The sequence below is a fragment of the Acyrthosiphon pisum genome, chromosome X, assembly GCF_005508785.2.
Source record: "Acyrthosiphon pisum isolate AL4f chromosome X, pea_aphid_22Mar2018_4r6ur, whole genome shotgun sequence".
NCBI lineage: Eukaryota > Metazoa > Arthropoda > Insecta > Hemiptera > Aphididae > Acyrthosiphon > Acyrthosiphon pisum.
This window is the reverse complement of record NC_042493.1, coordinates 64737874-64762775: the sequence shown is the minus strand read 5'-3', so window position 1 is coordinate 64762775 and position 24902 is coordinate 64737874. Positions and strand designations below refer to the sequence as shown.

At 27.1% G+C, this 24902-nt stretch overlaps 2 protein-coding genes across 2 annotated transcripts in view; both read left to right on the top strand.

Annotated features, from left to right (window-relative positions):
* Positions 1-1387, top strand: part of LOC103310211 — a 5779-nt gene extending 4392 nt beyond the window's left edge. Inside the window, exon 7 of the mRNA XM_016806774.2 lies at positions 765-1387. Within this exon, the coding sequence (XP_016662263.1) occupies positions 765-967 (203 nt within the window). The 3' untranslated portion in view covers positions 968-1387. The remainder of the gene's footprint in view (positions 1-764) is intronic.
* A 3790-nt stretch (positions 1388-5177) lies between these two features.
* On the top strand, positions 5178-10054 carry LOC100166975. The gene is made up of 7 exons (XM_008187710.3): positions 5178-5455; positions 5657-5844; positions 5996-6200; positions 6265-6460; positions 8711-8920; positions 8986-9111; positions 9839-10054. Exons 1-7 carry the CDS (start codon positions 5401-5403, stop codon positions 9960-9962), a joined length of 1104 nt encoding a protein of 367 aa, XP_008185932.1. The 5' UTR covers positions 5178-5400; the 3' UTR covers positions 9963-10054.
* Positions 10055-24902: the final 14848 nt, after the last annotated feature.

The following is a 24902-nucleotide window of genomic DNA, read 5'->3' as shown; positions in this document are numbered from 1 at the left end:
TAAGATAAACATTCAGTCAAAATTTCATGTATCTACGGTCATTTTTTATAAATGTCTGATTTTATGTATTAAGACGATAAAAGTATCTGAAATTTAATATAATGGTTAGTTTTAAATATTAATAAATCTTTTAAGTGAAATTTTTGTTAAATGGTGTGTCATGGCCATTTAAATATAAAATAAAAATTCAAATATATCTTAAGATTTTTAATATTTAAAAAACTAAAAGTTATATTGAAATCCTGATACTTGTATTGTCTTAAACACATAATACCACACATTTATATGCAAATTAAATTTCAAAAATAAAATGTTTAGGTTGGTAAATCATTGTGTGAAGCGAGGAAAATTTTAGAAGTATAAGATAGGCAATTACAATAAGCCAGGCTGTAAGACCTATACCACTATTCTTAGAATAATTGAACATTCATTCAAATTAAAATTGCTCCTTTAATATTTTTACACATAAATTAGTGTTTTATATTTCAGTTTTATTTTGGTATCTATACTCTGTTCAAAATAAGATCATTACCCAGCGATGAATAGTTTTCGTTCTGCGACGGACAGATACTGTCCCCACTATGGCGGTGCGTCAAGAGCTGCCACGCAACTTAGCTGCTGGGTAATGATCTTATTTTGAACAGAGTATTTATATCAATATCACAAAATATGTTAACTGTGCATTATTGCATATAGTGCATATTATAAATATTAGTTTAAAAATGTACCTATACAGTCAAGTAATTACACTTTTATCTTCCTAGAAAATGACCATAACTTCCGAAGACACTTGCCAAGTGAGCATAAAATTCCAATGCCTGCAGAACTAAATGAGGATCCACTTGATCCTGATGTCGCTTTTGGAAACTACTTAGTAGCATTAATGAAAGATTTACCTAAAAAAAAGAGAAAAAAGTTCCAATGTCAGTTTATAGCATATGTTATAGCTGCTCAGGAATCAGAGTGATACACTATCATTACAATTTTATATCATAATAATGGATGGACTAATAACATATAAATTATTTTTATTTGTGAATTTTTGTGAATTTTGTATAAATGAGTTAAGCATTTTTTTTATTATTTATTATTAACCCTCAACAGCAATAAGCAGCGTTGGGATTTACAAAAACATATATTTACGTTACATAAGTTTACATATTATGCGTATACATTGATTAGTTTTGTAATTTATTTATTAATTTTGAGGAGATGAATTTGACTATTGACTTAGCTGAACTTTGATAGTTGCTAAGTGATGCGGACATACCTAATATTATATTCTAAAAAATTATCTTTTTCCTGTATTCATCATAATTTGTAGGTATAACATTCAGCTGTAAGTTTTTGTTTGATACTCATTAATATTTCTAGTTTAAACTTGAAATTTTTTTTTTTTGTAGTTGATTTTTCAATTCTAAAAAAACCACATATTGTCATGATTTCATCAGAAACTAAATATCTATAGAAAAAAACCATCAGGTGGAACATTTTAAAAAAATGAAGTTTGGCATTAATATAGTAAATATAGAAATTTTAATTTCTCCAAGAAAATTGGTTTCTAAGTGATGTTCTTTAAACAAGTTTTATTAATTGCTCAATTGTAGTTGAAATTATTCACATACAATTTACTACCTAACATACTACTCTAGATGTCTATGTGAATACTAAATAGTTAAACTGTACTGAGGGTTTTGTTAATATTGTTCACTGAAATAATGCTCTGTTTATTTTATTAGGTTCATAAAAAACAATTTTGAGAAAAAAATTTACTGTAGCAGTAATATCTGAAAAGTGAAAATTTGTTCCACAATGTATTCTTTTCTATGAATATCAGATTATTAAATTTTATATTAACAGGTACAATTAATGTTTTATTTGTACACTATGCCAGTGGGCAGTGGCGTAAGTACGGGGGTGGGGGGGGGTGTCGTTTTCTATATGTGGGGTAATTCTGAATAGGTACTTGAAATAAATACATAAACAAAATCATTTTTCATCAGTTAATAATCTGGTATAATATTGTAATATAATATCCCGCATGTTTTCAAACAGATTTGTGTGTAATAATATGTTAATAGCCACACAAGTGGACAGAGGCAGTTCCGCAACAACCGACAGTGCCCCTGTAGACGGCCCCTAATCGTTGGCTTAGGGGGCCCCAATGGTGCCCCGCATCTATTTTAAATTTTTTAATAATTTCAATGTAATCTTACGTATAAATAAAAATATTTGTTTTTATAATGCATTATGCTATTTAATTTATTGTCAAAGAACGGCCCTATTTATCTAATCCCTATTTAATAATATCTATATTTATCTATAAAATTTAATTATTATAGTATTTTATTGTTTCATTGTTATTGAGTTACTTTCATGTGTGGAAAGCTTTATGTAATATTTATTATAAAAAAAAGAATACTAAAAGTGTAGTTATATACGAGGTTATATTTTAATAACAATACACTGGTGGGCCTTCACATAATATTTTTAGGCTTTTTAAAAAAAATCACTATCATTGTTTATTTTTGTATAGGTAATCTATAAAAAAATATTATATACTCCCCCCTTCGAAATCACCTATGGTCCAAAATATTTATTTCTTTTTTCTTTATCCACGACAAGCGCAGTCTTAACTACTTTTTAAATTCAATTATTGCAAATACGTAAGTGAGTATATTGCACAATTTGCACAAAATAAAAAATATAATACGTACCTATATTACCTATGCTAGTATAATAGTCGTATATTAGTATATATTATATAGTACGGCGAACACAATATTTTAATGTAAGGACGCACTAAACCACAGTAAACATAAAAACACGTAACCTTTTTGATTCAGGACTGTGCAGTCGATGTAAAAAAACTAAATTATCAAGTTATTTCAAATAAGTTAATAAGTAATAATAATGTGAAATGTAAACTTGTGTGTTGTGTGGAAGTGTACGTAGTATGTGCAGTGAGTTTCATTAATTGTTGCCCGTTGGACGATATTGCGATAATAGTGGGAAAACCCATACAATAAAAATTACTGTCAATTGGAATTATATTTATTTTTATAAACATGCAGCAGGACGCAGCATACAACTATTATTTACTTGGTACATATTGCAACGCTAGGCTTTACTGCTCTAGCGTGTATTATCGATTGACAATTCTTGAGAATTAAATAACCAATACACTATACATCAGTACTATACGGCTGACGCATTTATTGTTTTAACCGTGTATTTTGATCTATATTTTATTATATCACTATCTAAAAATACCAGACTACTTTTGTCCAAAAATAATAACGGCCCAAATTTTCCCGGCCCACCGAGATTTTCTCGGTAGCTCGCCGGTTCAATCCGAGCCTGTTAGGGCCCCATACATTGACCTTGTCCGGGGTCCCAAGAATCCTAATTGCGGCACTGGACAGAGGTCAACTTTTTGGTGTAGCTACAGTATTCCATTATTGCCCCTGTCTACCATAATCTGTCGTAAAGTCTACTTGAATTTGAAATTCCAACATTTTTGATATTATCCTCTAAATTCCTAAAAATGTCATAATAAAAAAGAGTATTTAAAAATTGTTGTATTTCAATTTTCGTAGAAGTTAAAATCAAAAATATGGGAAAGTCGATTTTAAGTAGACTTGATGACAAATTCAAATCTGTTTTTAGAATTCTTATCGCTACATTAGATCAATTGGTATGTTTGGCAAAAACACTTCTATGTCGCGCGTGTGTTAGACAAAAACAGAAAATCATGGTATCGAATCCCCTTATGATGCATCTGATTAGATATAAAACATTTTAAGATCACTGAAGATCATAGTTCCCAGAACGGTTTATGTAAATAAAGATCAACTACGGCTAATATTCTTGGAATTCAGTAACGTAAGCGCAGTCAAAATAGTCACTACATTTTGGGATCAAAAAATTTTCAACAAAAGCAGTGTTTGGCAAATTGTGTCTACATAAAAAGAAATTCGTTCCGCTCGTCGTTCTTTAAAAAAAAGAATTCGTTTCTCTAGAAAATGAACGAGTTCCTTTTTTAGTTCTAAATAAAATAAAAATTCCTATTTAATCATTATGTTTTTTTTCATATGCATAATTATTTAATTTTTAATATTTAATTTTTAAGCTAACAAGTAGGTAGGTACATATTTTATAATTCTATTTTGAGATTTTCTTCAAAATTAAATAGTTGGCCAACGTATGTCGACTGTCTTATCGTTTATTGTTATAAATAATTATATTTTATATAGGTACCCGTACTCATGTCTCATTTCTATATAAATTATAGCTTATAAGTTATAACTATAAGAAGTATTAATAAAGTGACTAATGATTAACGTCGATACTCGAGAACGATCACTAATTGGCAATATACATTATACACATTAAAGATAATATATCTTAATTTCAATTGTCAACATATCTGTGTAAATTATTGGGACTAGAAAGGCACCTACAATTTTGTTATTTTTCCTTGAAAAAGAGAACTCGTTCATTGACTCGTTATTTTTTATAAAAATGAATTTGTTTAATAACGTGCCGTACTTTAAAAATAAATTCGTTCCAGAAATCCATTCTGTTTGGAACTCATTCTTTCCAAACACTACATGAAAGTCCCAAAAAGCGGAAGAAAAATTCACCCAGTACCAAAAGCCCAATTTCAATATGGAAAACATTTGAATTCTTTATTCTATTTTCTAAGTTACCTACATAGGAAGAGGATTTTCGATTTTTTGTATTGACTATTGTTTAATTAGTGTAAATCCAAATTAATTTTCTTCTTTTTTTTTTTTTCAAAATTCACTTTTACTCAAGTTTTACTAAAAAAAAAAACATACGAAAATCCATTTCCTACATAACATAGAAAAGAGAATAAGGAATTTATTAGGAAATAGGAATTCAATATGTTTTCAAAATTAAAATAGGGCTTTTGGTACTGGGTGATTTTTTTCTTCCTCTTATTGGTCTAAATGCACGAAAAAATGAACCACTTCCAGCAGCCAGACAGTTTATGAATACTTCTGTATATTTTCTAATTTATTATATTGCAACCAAAATCTCAATACGACGGAAACAACAACAACAAAAACAACAATATTGTTGTATCTGTCAGCTTGATTTTCTGACCACAACACTGATAAAGTCCATTATCTCTTCACGGTAGATGATACGAGTTCGTAAACAATGATAAGACGACAGGCCGGGCGGCATATATTAACAATGGTCACTATACGGCAAAGTTCGAGCGTGATATTTGAATCTGTACTGCTTTTGTGTAGACAATTGTGAATTATAATAATATTTTAGACATTCGCATTTGAAACACGTGGTCTGCAACTAGTTCTTCTCGTACATTTCGTCAGCGTGTGGAAACTGCAATTACGCCTTTGCACGATGGACGGCATCGTGGAACAGATTTACGCGGAACCCACCGTTCCACCAGTTATCGGTGAGTCTTTTACGAAATCCGAATCAACAGATTTCCACTGTACATACGCTATTAAATAATTTTTCTATGAAACTATGGTTCAAATTGTCTATATCGTACACATATACAATATATATTATCCAAGTTTACAGATTTTCTCCACATGTTAGAATCTAATGAAACGTCGAGTCATGTGTTGACAGATTTGTGTTTTTTTTCTAGCTATTACAGAAGTGGGTTATCTGAATTCATCAACATTTTTAGATTGTGGCATGGCAATTGAGAATACATCTAATAGACCTGTATTAAAAATATTCAACCAACACGGTGGTACAGTCGAAGAAGAAGATCCTAGTAGAAAGGAAACCGGAAACAAATACTTAATTTTGAGGAATAAAAAAACAAATAAGGTAGGCTAAGTTAGGTATATATGCCTAAGTTATTAGTTTAAAAAAATGTTATCTGTTTGGTAGGTATTCAATCTATTTACCTATTTTTTTAAATTTAATTGTAAACTGCAACAAGTACCTATATAAACATGAGTTTTATTATATTATGTAGGTTTCAGTTTATGGTACCAAAGTGACTTATCTTAAAAAACCAGACTATTTTAAAATGAAAACGTTTGAAGACCAATCATTGACTGATAAAAATGAAGAGTTTAACTCAGTATTTGGAACTAAAAAGTCATCACGTATTTCAAAGTCTAGAGTTAACAATACTGTTAATGTTCCAACAGACGTCTTCAATAATATTTCTTGTTCTTGTATGTGTATACATTTCTATAAATACCTATTCAGTATATCATTTTGTTATTTTTTCTTTTATAGCTGATGTATTGCAATCTTCATTTACTCAGGCTAGTGAATATTTAGTATATTTACCACTAGGATGTAACCGTTTCTCTAATAAATTGGAAACAGTTTATCCAGTTAGTACATTGTTGCTTGAAAATGAAATAGATCTAATGACCGATTATGCAAAAGAAGTAATAAGCATGTTACCGATTTCTTCTGACAATGAAGAGTAAGTTACCACAAAAATTAAATTAACCATTAAAATTCAAGGAAATTGATTTAAATAATTTTATAAGAATTAAAATTGTAATACAAGGTTAGGTACCATAATCTTAAAATATTATTCAAACATTTTTTAATGGTTCATTATTAATGTATATTTTAAATTTATGTTATTTTTATATTTCAAGTTGAATGATAAGTATGTTATAAATCAGACGTTTTCAATTTTTTTTTTTGTGGACCATAATATTAATTATACTTTGGATCAGTTGCGTGTCATTAATGAATAATAAGTAAAAAAAGGTGGGTAAGTGGATGTCGCTCTGCTGTATAGTAGGTTACAAGTGGGTCACTGTATAATAGACAGTATTAAATTTGAATTCAATGATATAATATCACTGTATAAGAAAAACAATTCTGAGCAGAGACGGTATGTCAGTCTAGGTATAAGACATATTATATACTTATCTATGGTATTAAAAAAAAATATTGACCTATAATAAGTATCTATAATAAATTCTAAATTAATCATATCACAATATCCATTAGGTACTTATAACGCATTATACTTCAACAACAAACCGTGGTACTATCATAGATATAATATAATAGTATACTTTAGAAGTTTCAAGCACCCAGGACTAATATTATACAATCACAACAAAATAACTAAAATAGTAATTTCGTCCAAATCTGAACTTAAAATGACTATAAAAATAAACTGTGCATCTGTATTTTTAGATTTTTTGGGAACAGAATTATCTACTTAGGTGGAATTTCGTTTTAAATTTTCGAGCCTTAGATATAAAAGTTGAACATTTTATAAATTTTTAACTACAAAATAATTATTCAAATTAAAATTTGATAAATTTTGTCAAAATTCGATCGTTAAATGCTTATAAAAAAAAATTGTGCCTATGTATTTTTAATATTTTTTAACTGCTATTGTAACAATATATCAGGAACCTTTTATTAATTTTTTACACTTTTTGGCTCAACAGATAAAACTTTATTGATATTTATAGAAAAAAAACTAAAAAAATTGAAAACTGACAATGTCCGTAAACAGCTCAAAATGAGTCAAATTATTTTCAAAATTTTATCTTATATAGAAAATGCTAATGTTAACATTCAGTGAAATTTTCAAGTACCTACAGTCATTCCTTTTTTTATTACAACAAAATAAGAAAATCGTTACATGAGAAATCGAGTGAATATCAAATTTTGTAAAAATATAAATTTCAAACGCTCATAAACATTTAATTTGACTTGCTTGTAGACATTTTTTTTTGGAAAAAGGTAGACAAACTTATGAGGAATGTTGTTTTATATTTTCAAATCTTAGATTTAAAAAGAAAATTTTTCATGAGTTTCTAACTCAAAATAATTTCCAAATTTTTGTCATTTTTACGTATTTTGTCAATATTTGAACTTTAGATGCTTATAAAAAAAAATTGTGACTATGGATTTTTAATTTTTTTCATCTGCATTTGAAACAATATAATAGCAACCTCCTATTAAATTTTCAAGATTTTTTAACCAGCAAATAAAATTTTATTGATATTTATAGAAAAAAAATTTTAAAAAATGGAAACTGAAGATGTCCGTAAAGAGCTCAAAATATTTGGAAAATGTTATAGTGTATAGAAAATGCTAATATAAACATTTAGTCAAAATTTTATGAACCTACGGTCATTTGTTGTAGAGTTGCACTAAAAACCAAAATCGATTTTCTTGAAAACAGATTTTGCGTAAAAATTCCTGTTTTTCCTTAATTTTTATGTTGTTTTTCCTGGCGCTTATGAAAACTATTGGGAATTTAAAATTTTGACCTCCCCAATGCACCAACAATATTCACTTTCCCATCAAACAAGATACTAAAGTTAAAATCGAAGCATTATTTCGACTACTTACTTACACACACAAAAAAAATAAAAAAAAAAAAAAAAAAAACACATCATTGTAAAATCAATACATTCATCGTTCCTCTTAGAATCTAAAATAACTATTGAAAATGTTAAAATTAAAATAATGGTTTGGATCGTACATATGGCTCGTGATCATAGCTTGAGAACCTTTTGTTTGAATAATATTTCAGGTTTAGTTACTGGCGAATAGCTAGTAAAGGAGTTTTATACAGACTTAAAAATAAAAAAAATTGTATTTTAATACATGTTTTAGTCTTGTGTTTATCACCACTTAAGTAATTTTTCTGTGGCTTTGGTCTATTATTTTAAATAATATATTTTGTTTGCAGTTTATCAAAATTTTTCATAACAAATTTGAACAAACTACCTCATAAAACGATTCAAAATATCTGCCTACTTACCTTTGCTGATGGACTGATTGAATTGTTGCAATTAAAATCACATGAATTAAATATTAGAAACATTGAAATTTACCCAAATTCTGAAGTAATAAATTTTAAGGTGTTGGATAATTTTGTTGAATACGCTGTAACTGGACGGTAAAAAATTAAAACAAAATAAATTAATATATTTATATTTATATGTATATATTTTTATTTTCTAGAGATTTAACATCTAAGATGAAGGATAAAGCTGTATGTCATATAATTATAATTATGATGTTAATCAACATGTATACAGTTGACTTAACTTGTATATCTTCATTTCTTCCATCAAGTAGTCAAAAGAGGTAATTTGACATTATAATATAATTTTAACCATGTGTCTTTCCAGGTGAAAAATATAATAATTATTTGTATATAATGCTTTCAATTAAATTATTAATTTAAGATAATATTTTTGTACACATGAGGAAATAACACTGGAATTGTTTTTCTTATGCTGGATTGCACAAAACATTTAATGAATCAATAGTGGGCTAATGGTCCCTTAAACAAGATTTAGTGGCCCGTGATTGGTCCATTAAATTTTTAGTGAACCATTAAATTTAATAAATTGTTTATGCAACCCAGCATTAGTCTTCCAAGTGTGTAACATACCAAATTTAAGTTCAACAGATCACATTTAGCTTTGTTAGTTTAAAAATTAGAGTGAACCTACCTCTTATGAAACTTGATGGTAAGAACATCTGTGTTTATTTACATCAGGTTTTTTACAATAATTCAGTGAGTTATGAGCATTTTTAATTTACGCTATATAATGCAAAACTTGCTAAAAATTTGAACTATCTTAAAAAAGTTCACATTCAAAAACAAATAATGTTCTTAGTTCTTACCAACAAGTTTTATAATATGTTGTGTTTCACTCTAATTTTTAAACTAACGAAGCTAAACGTGATATGTTGAGTGTGAATTTGATATGTTACAGAAATGTTAGACAATTACAACAAATGCCAATGTTATTTCCTCTTATTTAGAGATTTTTTTTTTTATTAATCATAATTTAAATTATTTTAGATTGACATTGCTGATGAAGGTAGTAGGGGCATCACTATTGAAAGATGATCCAACCAAGTACACAATGAAAATGCCATTAGCAAGCCTACCTGCATTTCAAAAAATATCAAAAAAAAAACATTAATAACCAACTAAATTTGACTTTTGATTTACACTTAGTTATTAGTAAGTGTTAATTGTGTAAAAGTGCCTTTTTAATAAATTTTTTTTTTTAAATTTATTGAATTTAGTATCAAGATCTTACCATATCCTATTATCCAATATATCAAACATAATTTATAAACAAATTAATATGTATATAATATATACTAATATACAAAAAAAATAGTTCCCTAATCATATACTATATTGAATGGGTTTAACTATAGTATAAGGAATAAGAAGTATGCTCGTCATGATCCGAAGTCTTGTGTTTTTGTGCATATTTCATTGTGTGAGATGAAATATAATATATATGTGATGTGAGCTTGAGTTTATTATATTTTGTTCCATTTAATGTCCCATTAAAAAATAAGCGCTTTTCACTTTGTGAATATTCGCTTTGTATCATTGAGCATACATCATAATATTCCTTATACTAGGGTTTTGTCAATAACTAATAATTTATGATTTATAATATGATTTTCAGTGATTCGTATTAAAACAGATTTCCAAGTACAGAATCAGTTTGGTATAACCATTGTTTTTAAAATACACAGATAAGCCATAGCATAGGAGTTTTTGGTGACTAAAAATATGCTGTCAACTGCTAGTTTTGCTGTATCTGTTTACATTGAGCTTAATGCTAATGGATATAGAAAACCTAGCTGCTGATAGCATATGTTTAGTCACCAAAAACTCCTATGCTATATTGCTATGGATTATCTGTGTTTTTTAATATCAATAGTACAACTTTTTGATTGATACACATAATATTTTTACTATGAAAAGAAGATTTTTTTGTAAAAGTGGATTTTGATGCAGTGATTGACCTATTAGTACAATTGATATTTGGATTCTGTTTTAGATATATTTATTTATGATGGCTTTAACACTGGATGAATATAAGAGACAATTGACACTGTAAACTAAATAAATTTAACAAGTAGTTATTCAGTTAATTAATATAATAACTGATAAGTAAACAATTGGTTAATATTTAAAGTATCAGGCTTTTAATAATATTAAACATAAATTAATGTAAGTTTATAATTTTGAACAGTACAATTTTAGAATATAGATGTAATAAAATGTTTACCTATTGCATAATTTTTCAATGTTTATTTTTGAACAAAAAACTTGGGAGAAATATCATCACTAAAATTCTAAAATATAATATTTAATACATTATAACTTTAAAATTTATATATATTTTTTGAGTGTTAAAATTACAATTTATGCATATGATTATCATGTAAAATTTAGAGAGACTTTGCCTTTGTGTTATAATATTATGGTCATTTATTCTTTGATATGAATATATATTCCTATAAAACACAGATATGGTATAGGCATAAAATAATGACGTAATAAAATGAATAATTTTTCATATTGTCTTGAAATCATATACATTCTGAAATTCAATGTTTATTTAAGTTTTGTTGGATTGTTTGCATTAAGCAGTTAAAACTTGTAGTCTGTCGACTTGTCTAGGAATTATAGTTTTGTATGAAATCAAGAAATATGTAGACAATTATTTTATTATAGATACCTTGATACCTTTAATAAATTATAAAGGTTAGAATAGGCCAAGCAATAATTATTACCATTTGTTGTTAATGAATACTTAAAAGTAAATTAATATTTGATCTGCTCTTCAATAATATTTATGAATTTAAGGAGTACCTAATACAGGCCAGTGTGTAAAATTATGATTATAGGCGTTTTATCAAACAAATGCCTTGAACACAATTATATTTTAAATACAAACAAATTAAGCCATCAATAGCCACACCGTCCTCAACGTTAAATGTTTCCTGATTGACTTCCAGATCCATACCTAGTTTTACATATCTTCTTTAATTAGTTCTTAATTTTACTCTCTTTATTATGTTAACAAGATATAGGTAGTTTGTATTGAACGACTTTCTTAGAGACTCATTCTTAGATTGAAGTTTATAGTAATAAAATATACATATAGACCATTTATTTACTTCCTCATTTGAAACTTTGTTTATTTAATTTATATTATATATTCAGTTTGCTCTCTTATTTTTAATCATGAGTTCTGTCAAACTTAGAATTTAATTGGTCGTCAATAATCAACTAGGTATAATAAAATTATTAACTTTTAAAACAGGAAAGGTACATATAGTACATGTACAATATATATAAATATTAGGTATATATAGGTTCTCAGAAATTGAATGCTCAAAATATAACTTGTGTTATTATTCGCATAAGACATAAGAACCGCTGATGGCTTAAAAAAGTTTGTAATTTTTCGTTTAACTCATCTTATTGCAGCGCCCGGATTGAGAGTTTTCGGCCCACCCCCGAAATCTGCACCTATGGTCCAAAAAATTTTTTTCTTTTTTCTTTATCCATGACAAGCGCAGTCTTAAATACTTTTTAAATTCAATTATTGCAAATACGTAAGTGAGTATATTGCACAATTTGCACAAAATAAAAAATATTATAATACGTACCTATATTAGGTAGGTACCTATACTAGTATAGTCGTATATTAGCATAGGCGTGCGCAGACTTGTTTCGGAGGGTATGCCAGTATTTTTAAATATACCTACGTAGGTCAATACAAAAAATAACCACCCAAAAACTCTTAACTGGTACAAATAACTTGCCATATAATGCGAAAAGATATTAACATGCATTTTATTTAGCTTATTTATTGGTTTTAGATATTTTAATTTGAACAATTTGTACTATGATTTCATTCCAATAATGTAACAGTATAAAAACCTACAGACATTTGATCAAATTATAATTATATAAATAAAATAATAACAAAAAATGATGATTAAATTAATCGAAATTATTTTATTTTTGATAGTATGAAAATAAACAATACCGCATGGGCCTTAGTGTTCTGGTGACAAAACCCGCAATTCTCACGAAAATAGTGGATTTTGATTTCAACTATAATATTATAATTTTTATTTATAGGTACCTACCTGTGGTGATTATGAAAATATAATTATGAAATCTAGTTAATATTTGATTTCGTCTCAATAATATAAAAAAATAACCAAAATATTTAAATTCTTGAACTAAGATTCTATGAACTATGTTAGTTCATGGTTCTAATTTATAATCAAAACATTTACAACTATAAACTATATGGTTATGATAACTCTGCAGGGGATGCCATGGCATACCCGACATCCCCCCTGCGCAGGGCTATGTATATTAGTACTTATATATTTAGTACGGCGAACAAAATATTTTAATGTAAGGACGCACTAAACCACAGTAAACATAAAAACACGTAACCTTTTTGATTCAGGACTGTGTAGTCGATGTAGAAAAAACTAAATTATCAAGTTATTTCAAATAAGTCGATAAGTAATAATAATGTGAAATGTAAACTTGTGTGTTGTGTGGAAGTGTACGTAGTGTGTGTGAGTTTCATTAATTGTTGCCCGTTGGACGATATTGCGATAATGGTGGGAAAACCCATACAATAATAATAGCTCGCCGGTTCAATCCGGGCCTGTCTCATTGTAACTGTTTTACTTTTGCTCCTTTTTCATATTCAGCGCCACCCAATTTTACTCTTTTTGAAGACATTATTTTAAAATACAAAAAAAAATTACTCTTGTACACTTGACAACATTACAACAAACTGTCTACAACAAACTTACTATAGTGAGCACTATAATAATATAATGATAATTCTGTTGAACAATTGTGCATACATAAGTTTCCTTAATTTGTTTGTTACACATTTTGTGTGGTTATTCCATTTAAGATTATGACACATTTTTGTACCTAAATATTTACTGCTTTTAACTATTTTTACAAAGGTTCGGCATGTACATATATTATAATAAAAGTTATAAGTCACCACGAATGTTTTTGAATCACAACGAAATAATGACTAACGCTAATCTTCGTAAACAATTGAATTTCTAATGCTCATACGAAATGATTGTGACTTACTGGTAAACTTTACTTTTAACTTTTCTTGGAAAGATCGATAAAAATATAAAAACTTAAATGCATTTTATTAGTTTTAACTTTAGATGCGTATTAAAAAAAAAAATTTATTGTGGATCTGTGTTCAACTTGACCGAGAGAGGAAATTATTTATCGACAATATTTAAAAATAAACATTTTTAAAGCTCAAAAATGTTTCAATATATTTTGAATATCTTGTAGAAAATATCTTGTAAGGAAAATTTATACAAAAATTTCGTTAAAATATATAGTTTTTACGGTTATTCATTTTTGAGTTACAATAACAGAGAAACATAATAGATTTTGTAGAATTTTGTGTAAAAATTACTTTTATTTGTTAATTTTTTTTTGTTTTTCGAAAAACACAAAAAAATGATTATGACGTTTTTGAAAACTACTGGGAATTTTATTACTTTTGAGTTTAAGCCCAACAAAGTACCAACTAGAAAAAAAAACTATATAAAACGATGCTGAAGTAGAAATTTGAACCATTTTTACTGTCTTAATAGGCGATTGCAGACACAAAATAAAAATGAAATATGAAAGCACAAATCTTTGTACCTAAAATAAATTCATTCATGTGTGTCAGGGGGCCATTCCCCACTATTTCAGTTAAATACTAATTGTTTTATCACTTGTAAAATAAAAATAGTAAATGTACTGTATTATAAAAGGTTTTTGACTTTTTACACAATATTTTTTAATGGTTTGTGGTAACACTATTAATTAAATTATTAATTAGTTATTACGTAGGTATTGGCTATTTCTAATATTATCACACAATACACATTGCACGCTACGACACGCTACGTCATCTTTCTTATACCTATTTGTATATTTGTATATTTGTACAATATATTTTAATACTTAGGATTACGATTACCCACCAATTTTTGGCGGTACACCCATAGGTGCCACACCTAATACATGGGTTCGGGGCCACTGATGCTGATAATTAATTTGAGTAGTACAAGTATAGGATTTTAAAGTTAATTATTTGTTTCATTTACAATAAGCTTCGATTCCAAGTTAGAAAATCTACTAACCGTAGAAGATATTTGGAAGAGGTGGAAACGGTTGATTTTATTATTGAAAACCAAGACCAATTTTTACCACAATCACAAGTACACCCCAGATTAACATTACAAATTTGCTTACCGAGAGTCGAAATTTACCAGCATCCATCAGTAGTGTAAATATGAATAATAGGGGGCATATTTTTAAATATTGATTTCGATCATAATAGTGTAAACAAACTAGAACCTGCCACAAATGTCTGCGCACGCCCACGTTTAGTAATTATAATTAGTTTTAATTAAATTGAATATTACAGTCAAATACAATAAGAATATCTTCATTTTTTTTTGGAGAGGTTGACCAACCGTTTTTTATTTTCAACAAACTTATTTGCATTTTCTTGTTATTAACACCGAACCCGAAACCTGAAAACATTTTACCCGGTTTAGAACGCAAAACCCGAAATCCGACATTTTACCCATACCTACTTTATTATAATATATTTTATATTATAGTTTTATTATTTTATTTTTTCTGTTTCATTATCTTATTACATAAATCGTTTTCATAATATATTTTTATATTTTTACTAATAAAAAGTTATTTATTTATAAAATGTTGGTATCTGATATTTATTTAATATATAATTTCAACACTAATTATTATTTGTAAAAGGGTTCAAACAGTGTGTGGTATCACCTGTATCAAAAGTGACACACGGTAAAACCTACTACACGCCTTACCTTTGTACGCTATAAGCTAACGACTGTCTCTAGAATAAATTCAGATTAGCATTGTTAACCTTTGAGGTACGACGGTATGCGTTTGTCGATTCTTCGTTCGTTCCCTAAATTGGAATGACTATTAGGACTCCACAACCAGAGCACTGTTCAATTTGCAATAAACCTCATTGACTATAGCCTATAGGTATGTGTGTCTGAGCACTGTTCCAATATTAAAGGTAAGAACGAAGACGACTTTAAAATAATATTCAACTCGGGTTTTAATGGTCGGAAACACTTTTATTAAATTCAAACAAACATAAATAAAATACTTAGCGTCTTAGTCCGTACTATGATCGACGTTCACACGCTCGACCGTCGTAGGTACTCACTCAGCGACAACGGGACTGTCCCGGTGCATGCGCGTACAGCGGTGTTATAAAGTAAAATATTGTTGCTGCCTCAGCACATCTTTCTTCATTGGCCTGACCTATATTAATATCTAAATTGCTAAGTTGATTTCTACATGTAATATGTTTACATTAATTAATATTACAGTGACGACTGTCTACAATATACGACAAATGTTAATTATAATTTAATTAATATTTAAAAACTTATGACCAATAGAAATTAATCATTTTTACAATATTTTAATTTATTTTTTTAATGTTTATTAAATATTGAATAAATATATATTTACTGTGTGGGATCGCTCCACACTAAATCGAAATGTTCTTTTAATATTCTTTAGTAACCCATACTATAAGTTTGCACTTAAATCATTTTAAACATTTAAACATTTAACTTTTTATCTAAACACAGACATACGAAGAAAATATTATCAGGTATTATAGTAATTTAATTATCATACCTATTTACATTATCTATATACAATATACATTATGGAACTATAAATATACATAATCGTATGCTATTACTCGGTACTTATAGGCAGTTAATTGTTATTGTTGTTACTGTCTATATGTATGTAAATTATAGGTACCATACGTGAAATGAGTTCAGTACTTAATATTATTTAATGGGTCATTATAAATCACACATTGGACTGATATCATTTTTCATCTATAAAAATGATTGACTAAAAATAATAAGTAAGTTTATTTGGAAAAATATTATATTTAATTAAATATTATTCAAATTAGGTTACAAAAATATTTTCTTTAATTCAGTTGATTTATCATAGTTCTACCTTATATTTCCTCTTTTATTTAATGTTTTTACTGCAGTGACTTAATTCCGGTACATTTCCTAAACTCTTAGTAAATCCACTAGTGTCCAAAATTCTCATTTGGATGTTATAAAACCTTGAACATATTTTTAAATTATGCACATAAAAAAAGTATAATTAATGAGTAAATAAAGATTAATTACTTCATTTACTTATTTTTTCGCAACATTTAGGTCATAAAAACTTTTACTATTTATCTTTATTGGTACCTTCAACTAAGAACTTACCTACATCTAATTACTATTTTCCGTTTCAAATTTTTATATTCCTATCAAAGAGTAAAATATAATTTATAAAAACTGTAATTTATTAGACAATTTAGTGAAACGATCGTTACATAAAAGAGACCTTATTGCGTTTTGTAAAAAATTTAATTTTAAAAATGTTTAAGCAAATATCAATAGGTAGGTACCTAATAACTAATGCAACTGACCATGCGGACACGAAGTTATAAATTTACTACGATTATTAACATTAACATTACATAAATATTGTATATCTGTTTTAACTTTTATTTATCAATAGTTTTACCTATCTATATAAATATAGAGGCGTAGACACTTGAAATGTTCACCAAACGTTTATATTGTCATTTTCCATACATGATACAGTTTTAAAAATATTTTGACTCTTTTTGAGTTATTTGTCAGACAGCCGACAGGATATTGCCTATAGACATTAGAAATTCTGTTTGTGGTTACTTGAAGCTATTAATGTAGGTAACTATGTTATTGTATTTTATACACACAATAACATTTTAAAATGAAATATTTTCAGAAATAATTAATTCAACCTACTGTATTCATCATAAGAACCTAGGGGGGTGACAACATAATAAAAAAAAAAAACTGAAAACCAACAAAATTGCTTTTATTAAAGAACAGAAAATAGATAATATATAACATAGATAAACGGATAAAGATGTAGTTTAATAGTTTATAAGTTAGTTTATTATTACAATTAAAAAAAGCAGGTAAGTGGATGTCGCTCTGCTGTACAGTAGGTTACAAGTGGGTTATTGTATAATGGTCTGTTTTAAACTTGAATTCAATGATAAAATATCATTGTATAAGAAAAACTTTTTTGAGCGGAGACGGTTTGTCAGTGGATATTTTATATTGTTATTATTTATTATATCATGTAAGTTGAATTATTAATATTATAATATTATAATTTTTTATTCGTTTATATGGTGATAAACAAAGCGTTAGAAATCAAAATCCCATTTTTAGCGGTTTTTCGTAATTTTTCGGTGGTTTTTCCCGTAGCATTAAATATCTATTGATAAAATCGAAAAATAACCTCTTTAAAGTACCATCTAGATCCAATTTGCTAAAAGATAAGGTACTATATGTTGAAATCGAAACACTCCTTCTGGAAGAAATTTTGTATACAAGATATAAAAATTAAAAAAAAAATTAAAATAAACACCGTTGTAAAAACAATCTAAAATTCAGTCACCCCCTTGCACCCCCTAATGGTAGCCTTTACAAATAGTAAAATAAATGTCTTTAATAGTTAGCAATAATATCTTTAAATATATGTAGTAATATATGCTGACGGACATAGGCGTGCACAGAAATGTATGGCAGGGTGGGCTAAGTCAATAAAGAAACCTGAACTCTAATTGAAGAAACAATTAAAATGTTACATACTTTAATTAACCTACTCATAATCACCCACTATTTAAGGCACAAATAATTCATATGATGAAAAAATACATATTTTTTTTAAATTAAATAAGAAATATTTTAATTGTCCACACAGTTTTAAATTTTAAACAAATACAATTTCGCAATCTGTAATGGAAATATGTTATTTTTTTTTTTTTTTTTTTTCTATATTTGTTCATTGTAACGACCTCAAGGTCTTTGACAATGCTTATCACAAGTGGGTAGTAGGGAGATCATGTGATCTATTTATCTATGTATATATCACTATATGCATGATACTACCCCCCTTCTCCAAGAGGAGACATGTGCGGTCTTCACTCCCAGTGAAGTGGGACCTAGTTGGAAACCGGATGACGCAATCGGACGACAGCACGGGAAAATGGTGACTGCGTAAAATCACACACATTTTTTTTGCACTTTGCTATGAATCGAACCGATGACAATATGTTATGAATTTTATTTTTAAAGACATTTAATTTATTATTATTTAATATCATTGAGTATCAATGTTAATTTTCACCTACCTATTTAATGTTTTATGATTTAAAAAATCAAAAATCGTGATGTTTAGATCATGTATTACAATGTTTAAAAATTTTGGTACGTATCGCAGGGTGGACCACGCCCCCCCCCCCCTGTGCGCATGCTTATGCTGACAGATCGACTTCGCTCAGAATCGTTTTTTGTATATCTAAAATAATTTATTATCATTGAATTCATCCATTATAGTAATCCACATGACACGTCCTTCTGTACAATAAATCGGTTCCAACTTTCCAACTTTTTCTATTTTTCTATCATTGCCGTTTATTAAAAAGTATTGATTATTTTTATAATTTTATTCAAATGTCAATTATTATTCGATTGGATCTGTGCATATCCAATAAAAAAATATTTGAAAATATTATATTAATTTAATTATATATTTTAAATTCTTCATACAGTTTAAAATTTAAAATTCTCTGCTGTTTATTAATAACAAAATATAATATGTATTATTGAAGTTTGTTTGAAAACCAATACCTATTTATCATAATATTTTTTATTATTTTCAAATAAAAATACTTTGATTTGAAATTGTTATTTAGTTAGAAGGTATAGGGTATAACTAACTAGTTAGTTTTATATACATTATACATAACATTAGGTACATCAGATGATTATGTTCGTGAGAATTGGTAGTATAATTTGATCTTTATTTCAATTGTGAAGGTTCCAATGAAAATATTTTATACAAAATTGAAAAAAAAAAACCATTTAAACCTTGTAATGACTATCAAGGGATTGAAGTAGCCTAAACATATTACTGGCGTATACTAAGGCATTTTGCCCCAATTCAATGTTCCCGCGTCATTTAATCTTATAATTTATTATCACATAAACGTTATAAAGGGTATACATAATGGGCCAAACTTAATCTTAATCTATGCAATTATGTTATTTGGAACTACATTTTAAATATCATCATTCATCACACACATACAAGAACCAATGAGGGTATAATTATAATTGAAGCGCAAGTATTGATGTATCCGCTCGTAAAATTTAAATACATTTTATATTGTGCATAATTCAATAAAAATCTTCATCCTGATCTCTGATGTTATTAATTTACAAATCGAAATTTATAGCATCAATATCCACGTACTACGAATTTTAATGTTATTGGTTGTTGATATTGAATCTGTTCATAAGTAGTCTGGTAGTCAAAGACTCGGAGATTGACATGTGTGACATGGTTGAAATTGGCGATCGCTAAGAGCGTAACACCCATCTACAACATTTATTTTTGAAATCATGTACGTTAATTTAACTGTAATATAATATTTATGAACGATTTAGGAAACTTAAGAATTTAGGTTATTTATAGAGTAGAATAGATCAGCAGAATTAAAATCAAGGAGTATAGAGTATAGCAATGATAAATAGGGCGCGAAATTTGGTTTTACCGAAACAATAAAGTAGGTAGGGACAGCAAATACAGATTTCTTGCTACCTTGGCTGAATCTAAAATCGATTAAAAGTTTTTAGAAAACATTGTAGAAGGTATGTAATAAGAAATAAACTAATAATTAATAAGTATTACCAATCGATTTAAAAATGTTTTGTTTAGATGTATTATAAAATCGTAAAAATATTAAATTTACAAACAACTCGAGTGATCTGTAATTTTTCTGTAATTGTAATTATCTGTAATTGTAAATAAAGTCTTATTTTTACTTTGGGATGTTAGCTGTAGCATTAAAATATGCGTAGGATACAAACATGGAGTCAGTTTTAAGTACCTAATCTATTTATTTTAGTTTATTGTTAACGTAAATAAAATTGTATATTTCCTGATGAAACTGAAGACGAAACGAGTAATGATCACTACTATGGTCTCTGAATGCCAAGTGTATAATTCAATACTTGACACGATTATCATTATAATCATTAGGAAAGTTATATTCAAAAGCATGAACAACTTACTGCATTACTAAAACTTTTTAATGAGTATTCTGATGTAAAAAAAAATGTTTGAATGTACTGAGATAATGATAGTACTGCAAGCTCTATTTTTTTTCTTCCTCTGATAACATAATTTATTTACATAACAATAATATAATGATCATACATATAAAATCATAGTTTGTAGTATCAATTTTTAGATAAAATAACCTTGTTAAGGATACTATTTGAACATAGGTACTTATAAAAATGTCTTCAGCAAATGTTTACACATTTTATAAGTAATAAATTTTTTATTAAGTATGTACGTCCCTATCTTATGATTTAAAATTTTCAAAGACATCCAACAATTGGTCTCTTTTCAATATTTTGAAATAAAAATACCTATATTTAAAATTCGGTCAAATTTTGTATACGTAATACGTAAAATATAATTTAAGTTATTATGGAGCATATTCATAGTTTAAGAATAACTTAGCTAAATTTAATTTTGACTACCTAGTTATATTCTATTATAATTTATAGACGTACTTAGGTTTTCAACCAAATTTGTTAAACTAATCGACAAAAACTTTCAAATTTATAACATCATCAGCTATAGTATGAAAAGTTATTCCTAACAACTAGTAACAAGTAACAATTGACGGTTTATCGTGAACATTCTATGTATTATTTATGAAATTACTGAAAAATAGAGCTTATAAATATTAAACTACTAAAGAGGTTAATATAGGGAAGTTTGAGTTTAAAAAATAGCTTTTGATCATATTGTTACAGTTAAAACAAAGCTAAGAGAATACGTCTTATTATACCAATTATTTGACTACGCACAAAAATGCAAGTTAAGAAGATGAAATAAAAAAATTTTTTGGTTACGACTTCAAATAATATCCTAGAAAATAGAAATTATTTTATCACTTCGTTTGCCATCACACATGTCAGTTAGTCTTATTACAGAAAAAGTGTACAGTATTATAAGATTTTTTTTCAATATAAGGACTAGTATATTGGGTAGAGGGTATATAGTAATATAGTACTCAAAAAGGGTATTTACTTAGTATATAATACATAGTACAATGTACGCATATATATGTGTATTATATACCCATTTAAACTGTTTTTTGTAAGAGAAGTATTCAGAATATTTGTATAAAAATCTTTATGCAGATATACATTTTTTCAAATCTTTTATCGTACCTATTGAACAGTTATTTTTACCCCGTAATATTATAATGTATATTTTTATGAAACTGTGTCTTTATCATATTGTTTGATCTATATTCTATATACAAAATTTTTTTTTTTATTTGATGAAAGAAAACCGTTTTGCTATATATTTTAAAGCTATAACACTTGTATATGTAGTGGTAATTTCATAATAAAAAAAATACAGATAATATAAAAAGAAAATTAGAGTATATCTACCAAATAACATAATAGTACTATATTATATAGTATTATATTTTGTAATGTTATTCCAATTAATGAAATGTTAATCAGCTTACTTTCGTTTGAATTCACACCGGAAAGGAACCTAGATTAATCATGCTGCCACGCCTCCACAATTTATACTCCACTTATGACTTATAGGTTTTCAATCTAATAAAATTATGTTATGAGTTATTACACGAAATATTAAAAAACTTGTTCGAAGAATTTGGTAACAATTTACAGTTTACACAACAGTCAACTGCAGTAGGTACTGCACAGTGCACACACAGCATAGTTAAAAAAATGAAATATTTGTTTCAGAGTATTAAACGTGGTATAAGTATCTACGATAGCGTTAATGGTAAAATAATATCGTAAAATGGCTGAAAGTTGAAGTATGGTTTCTGAAAATAATATATATTACAATAGTAAATATTTATATGCATATAAAATATTGTTTTATATATAACGTAAAAACGGTGATATACAACTATACAAGGATATTAATGGCTGAGATGCTAAATAAATATCCAAATATTACTGTTAGTAGAAATCGTACTCATAAAACCAACCTATCTGCCAGGAGGCCTTTGCAAACATAATTTATCCAGACAATGTTTATCTTGGAACTCCCAAAGATTTTTTTTGTGATGAAATACAGTATGTTATTTTATTAAAACTATAAGTTATCTAGTCATTATAGTTTACATAGAAAAATAGGTACTTAATTTCTATTAATTTCTATTATAGTTCCATAATATAAAATATAAAATCCCTGATTTATTTTTAATAAATTATTGACATTTTAGTTCACTTTATTGTTTATTATTTTATTGTCTATTGATATTGATAGGTATATCCAATTAGATTTCATATTAAAAACTTAATTTATATGGTATGAAATACATTTTAATACCTAATATACTTAACGTATATTTCAAAAACGTTTTAATTATTTTTTATATATTATACTCTTGTAAAATAAATGTATTTCAATAGTGAAACATATATTTTAAGCATTGGACAGGCGTAAATAACTACCAATTGTAATTTTGCTTTAATTGCCCGGGGGATTTACGTGACCATTCATAAAACATGCATTTTAAGTATTGAACAAATGAAGAATTTTGTAATTAAGAATATATTCAGCTTTGGATGATTTATTTTCATTTACTCACCCCATTAAGCCCTTTATCGCTATGGGATGGATTTACATTTTAGTGTAGTGAACTCAAATCCTGCATTTTTGTTGTGAGGGTAGGTAATTTGCTTTTCATTTATCAGTTTGACATGAGATAATCGAAAATAAAAACTCCTCAAATATCAAAAATCGTTATCAAAAGTTTATCAACTCAAAGTTTCAAATATTTTAAAAGTTATCTTGGTGAACTCAATTTTCTTTTTCCGTTTAACAATCAAATGTCTCGGGGGGAATGAAAACTAGTAAATGCTTTTCGAATACCATCAATGTGATCATAGTCAGAGCGCAGTATAACATAAACTTGAAAGTTTTAAACATTTTTATTTTAGGAACATAAAGCCCGTTTAATAGAATATTAACACAATATAATAGTATGTACAATATAGTATATTATATAGGTATTATATTTTTCAATATTTTCTATGCTATATTTATAAGCGATCAGTAATATAGTGACTTATTGGGTGTGTTTGTCGAGCTTTTCTCGTTCTAGAAAATTTGTTTCATGTTCTTAATGTTATTTTCTATCAATTGCAATGAATTACTTACTGCTATGGTATTATGATGTATTTTTAAATTAATAATAGAGTATAGGTAATGATTATATTGTATCTTGTGCCATTTATTATTGAAAAAATAAAACATCAATCAATTCGTAATTATTGAATAACACATTTCCGGTCAAAAATCACCGAAAAAAAATAAAACTCAGAGGTTTATCTCCGTGGTATTGAACATAATTTTCAAAGTCAAATTTAATTGAAATATTATTTATAATTATGTTTTTATATTATTTTTTTTATAAATTATTTTCGTTTGCGGATTGTCATTGAGTTTCAAAGTCCTTTAGATATTTAAGATATCTACCTGTGATAACCGATGTAAATCCATAAACATACAATTATATAATGATAAGATTTACTAGAATATAATAGTAGGTACTAATGAAATAAAATAATGATTTTATTATAAAAAAGGTGGGTAGGTGGATGTCGCTGTGCTGTACAGTAGATTACAAGTGGGTCACTGTATAATGGATGGTATTAAATTTGAATTCAATGATATAATATCATTGTATAAGAAAAACGATTCTGAGCGGAGACGGTATGTCAGTCTAGGTATAAGACATAATATTATATATGGTATTAAAAAAAATTGACATATAATAGGTACCTATAATAAATTCCAAATTAATCATATC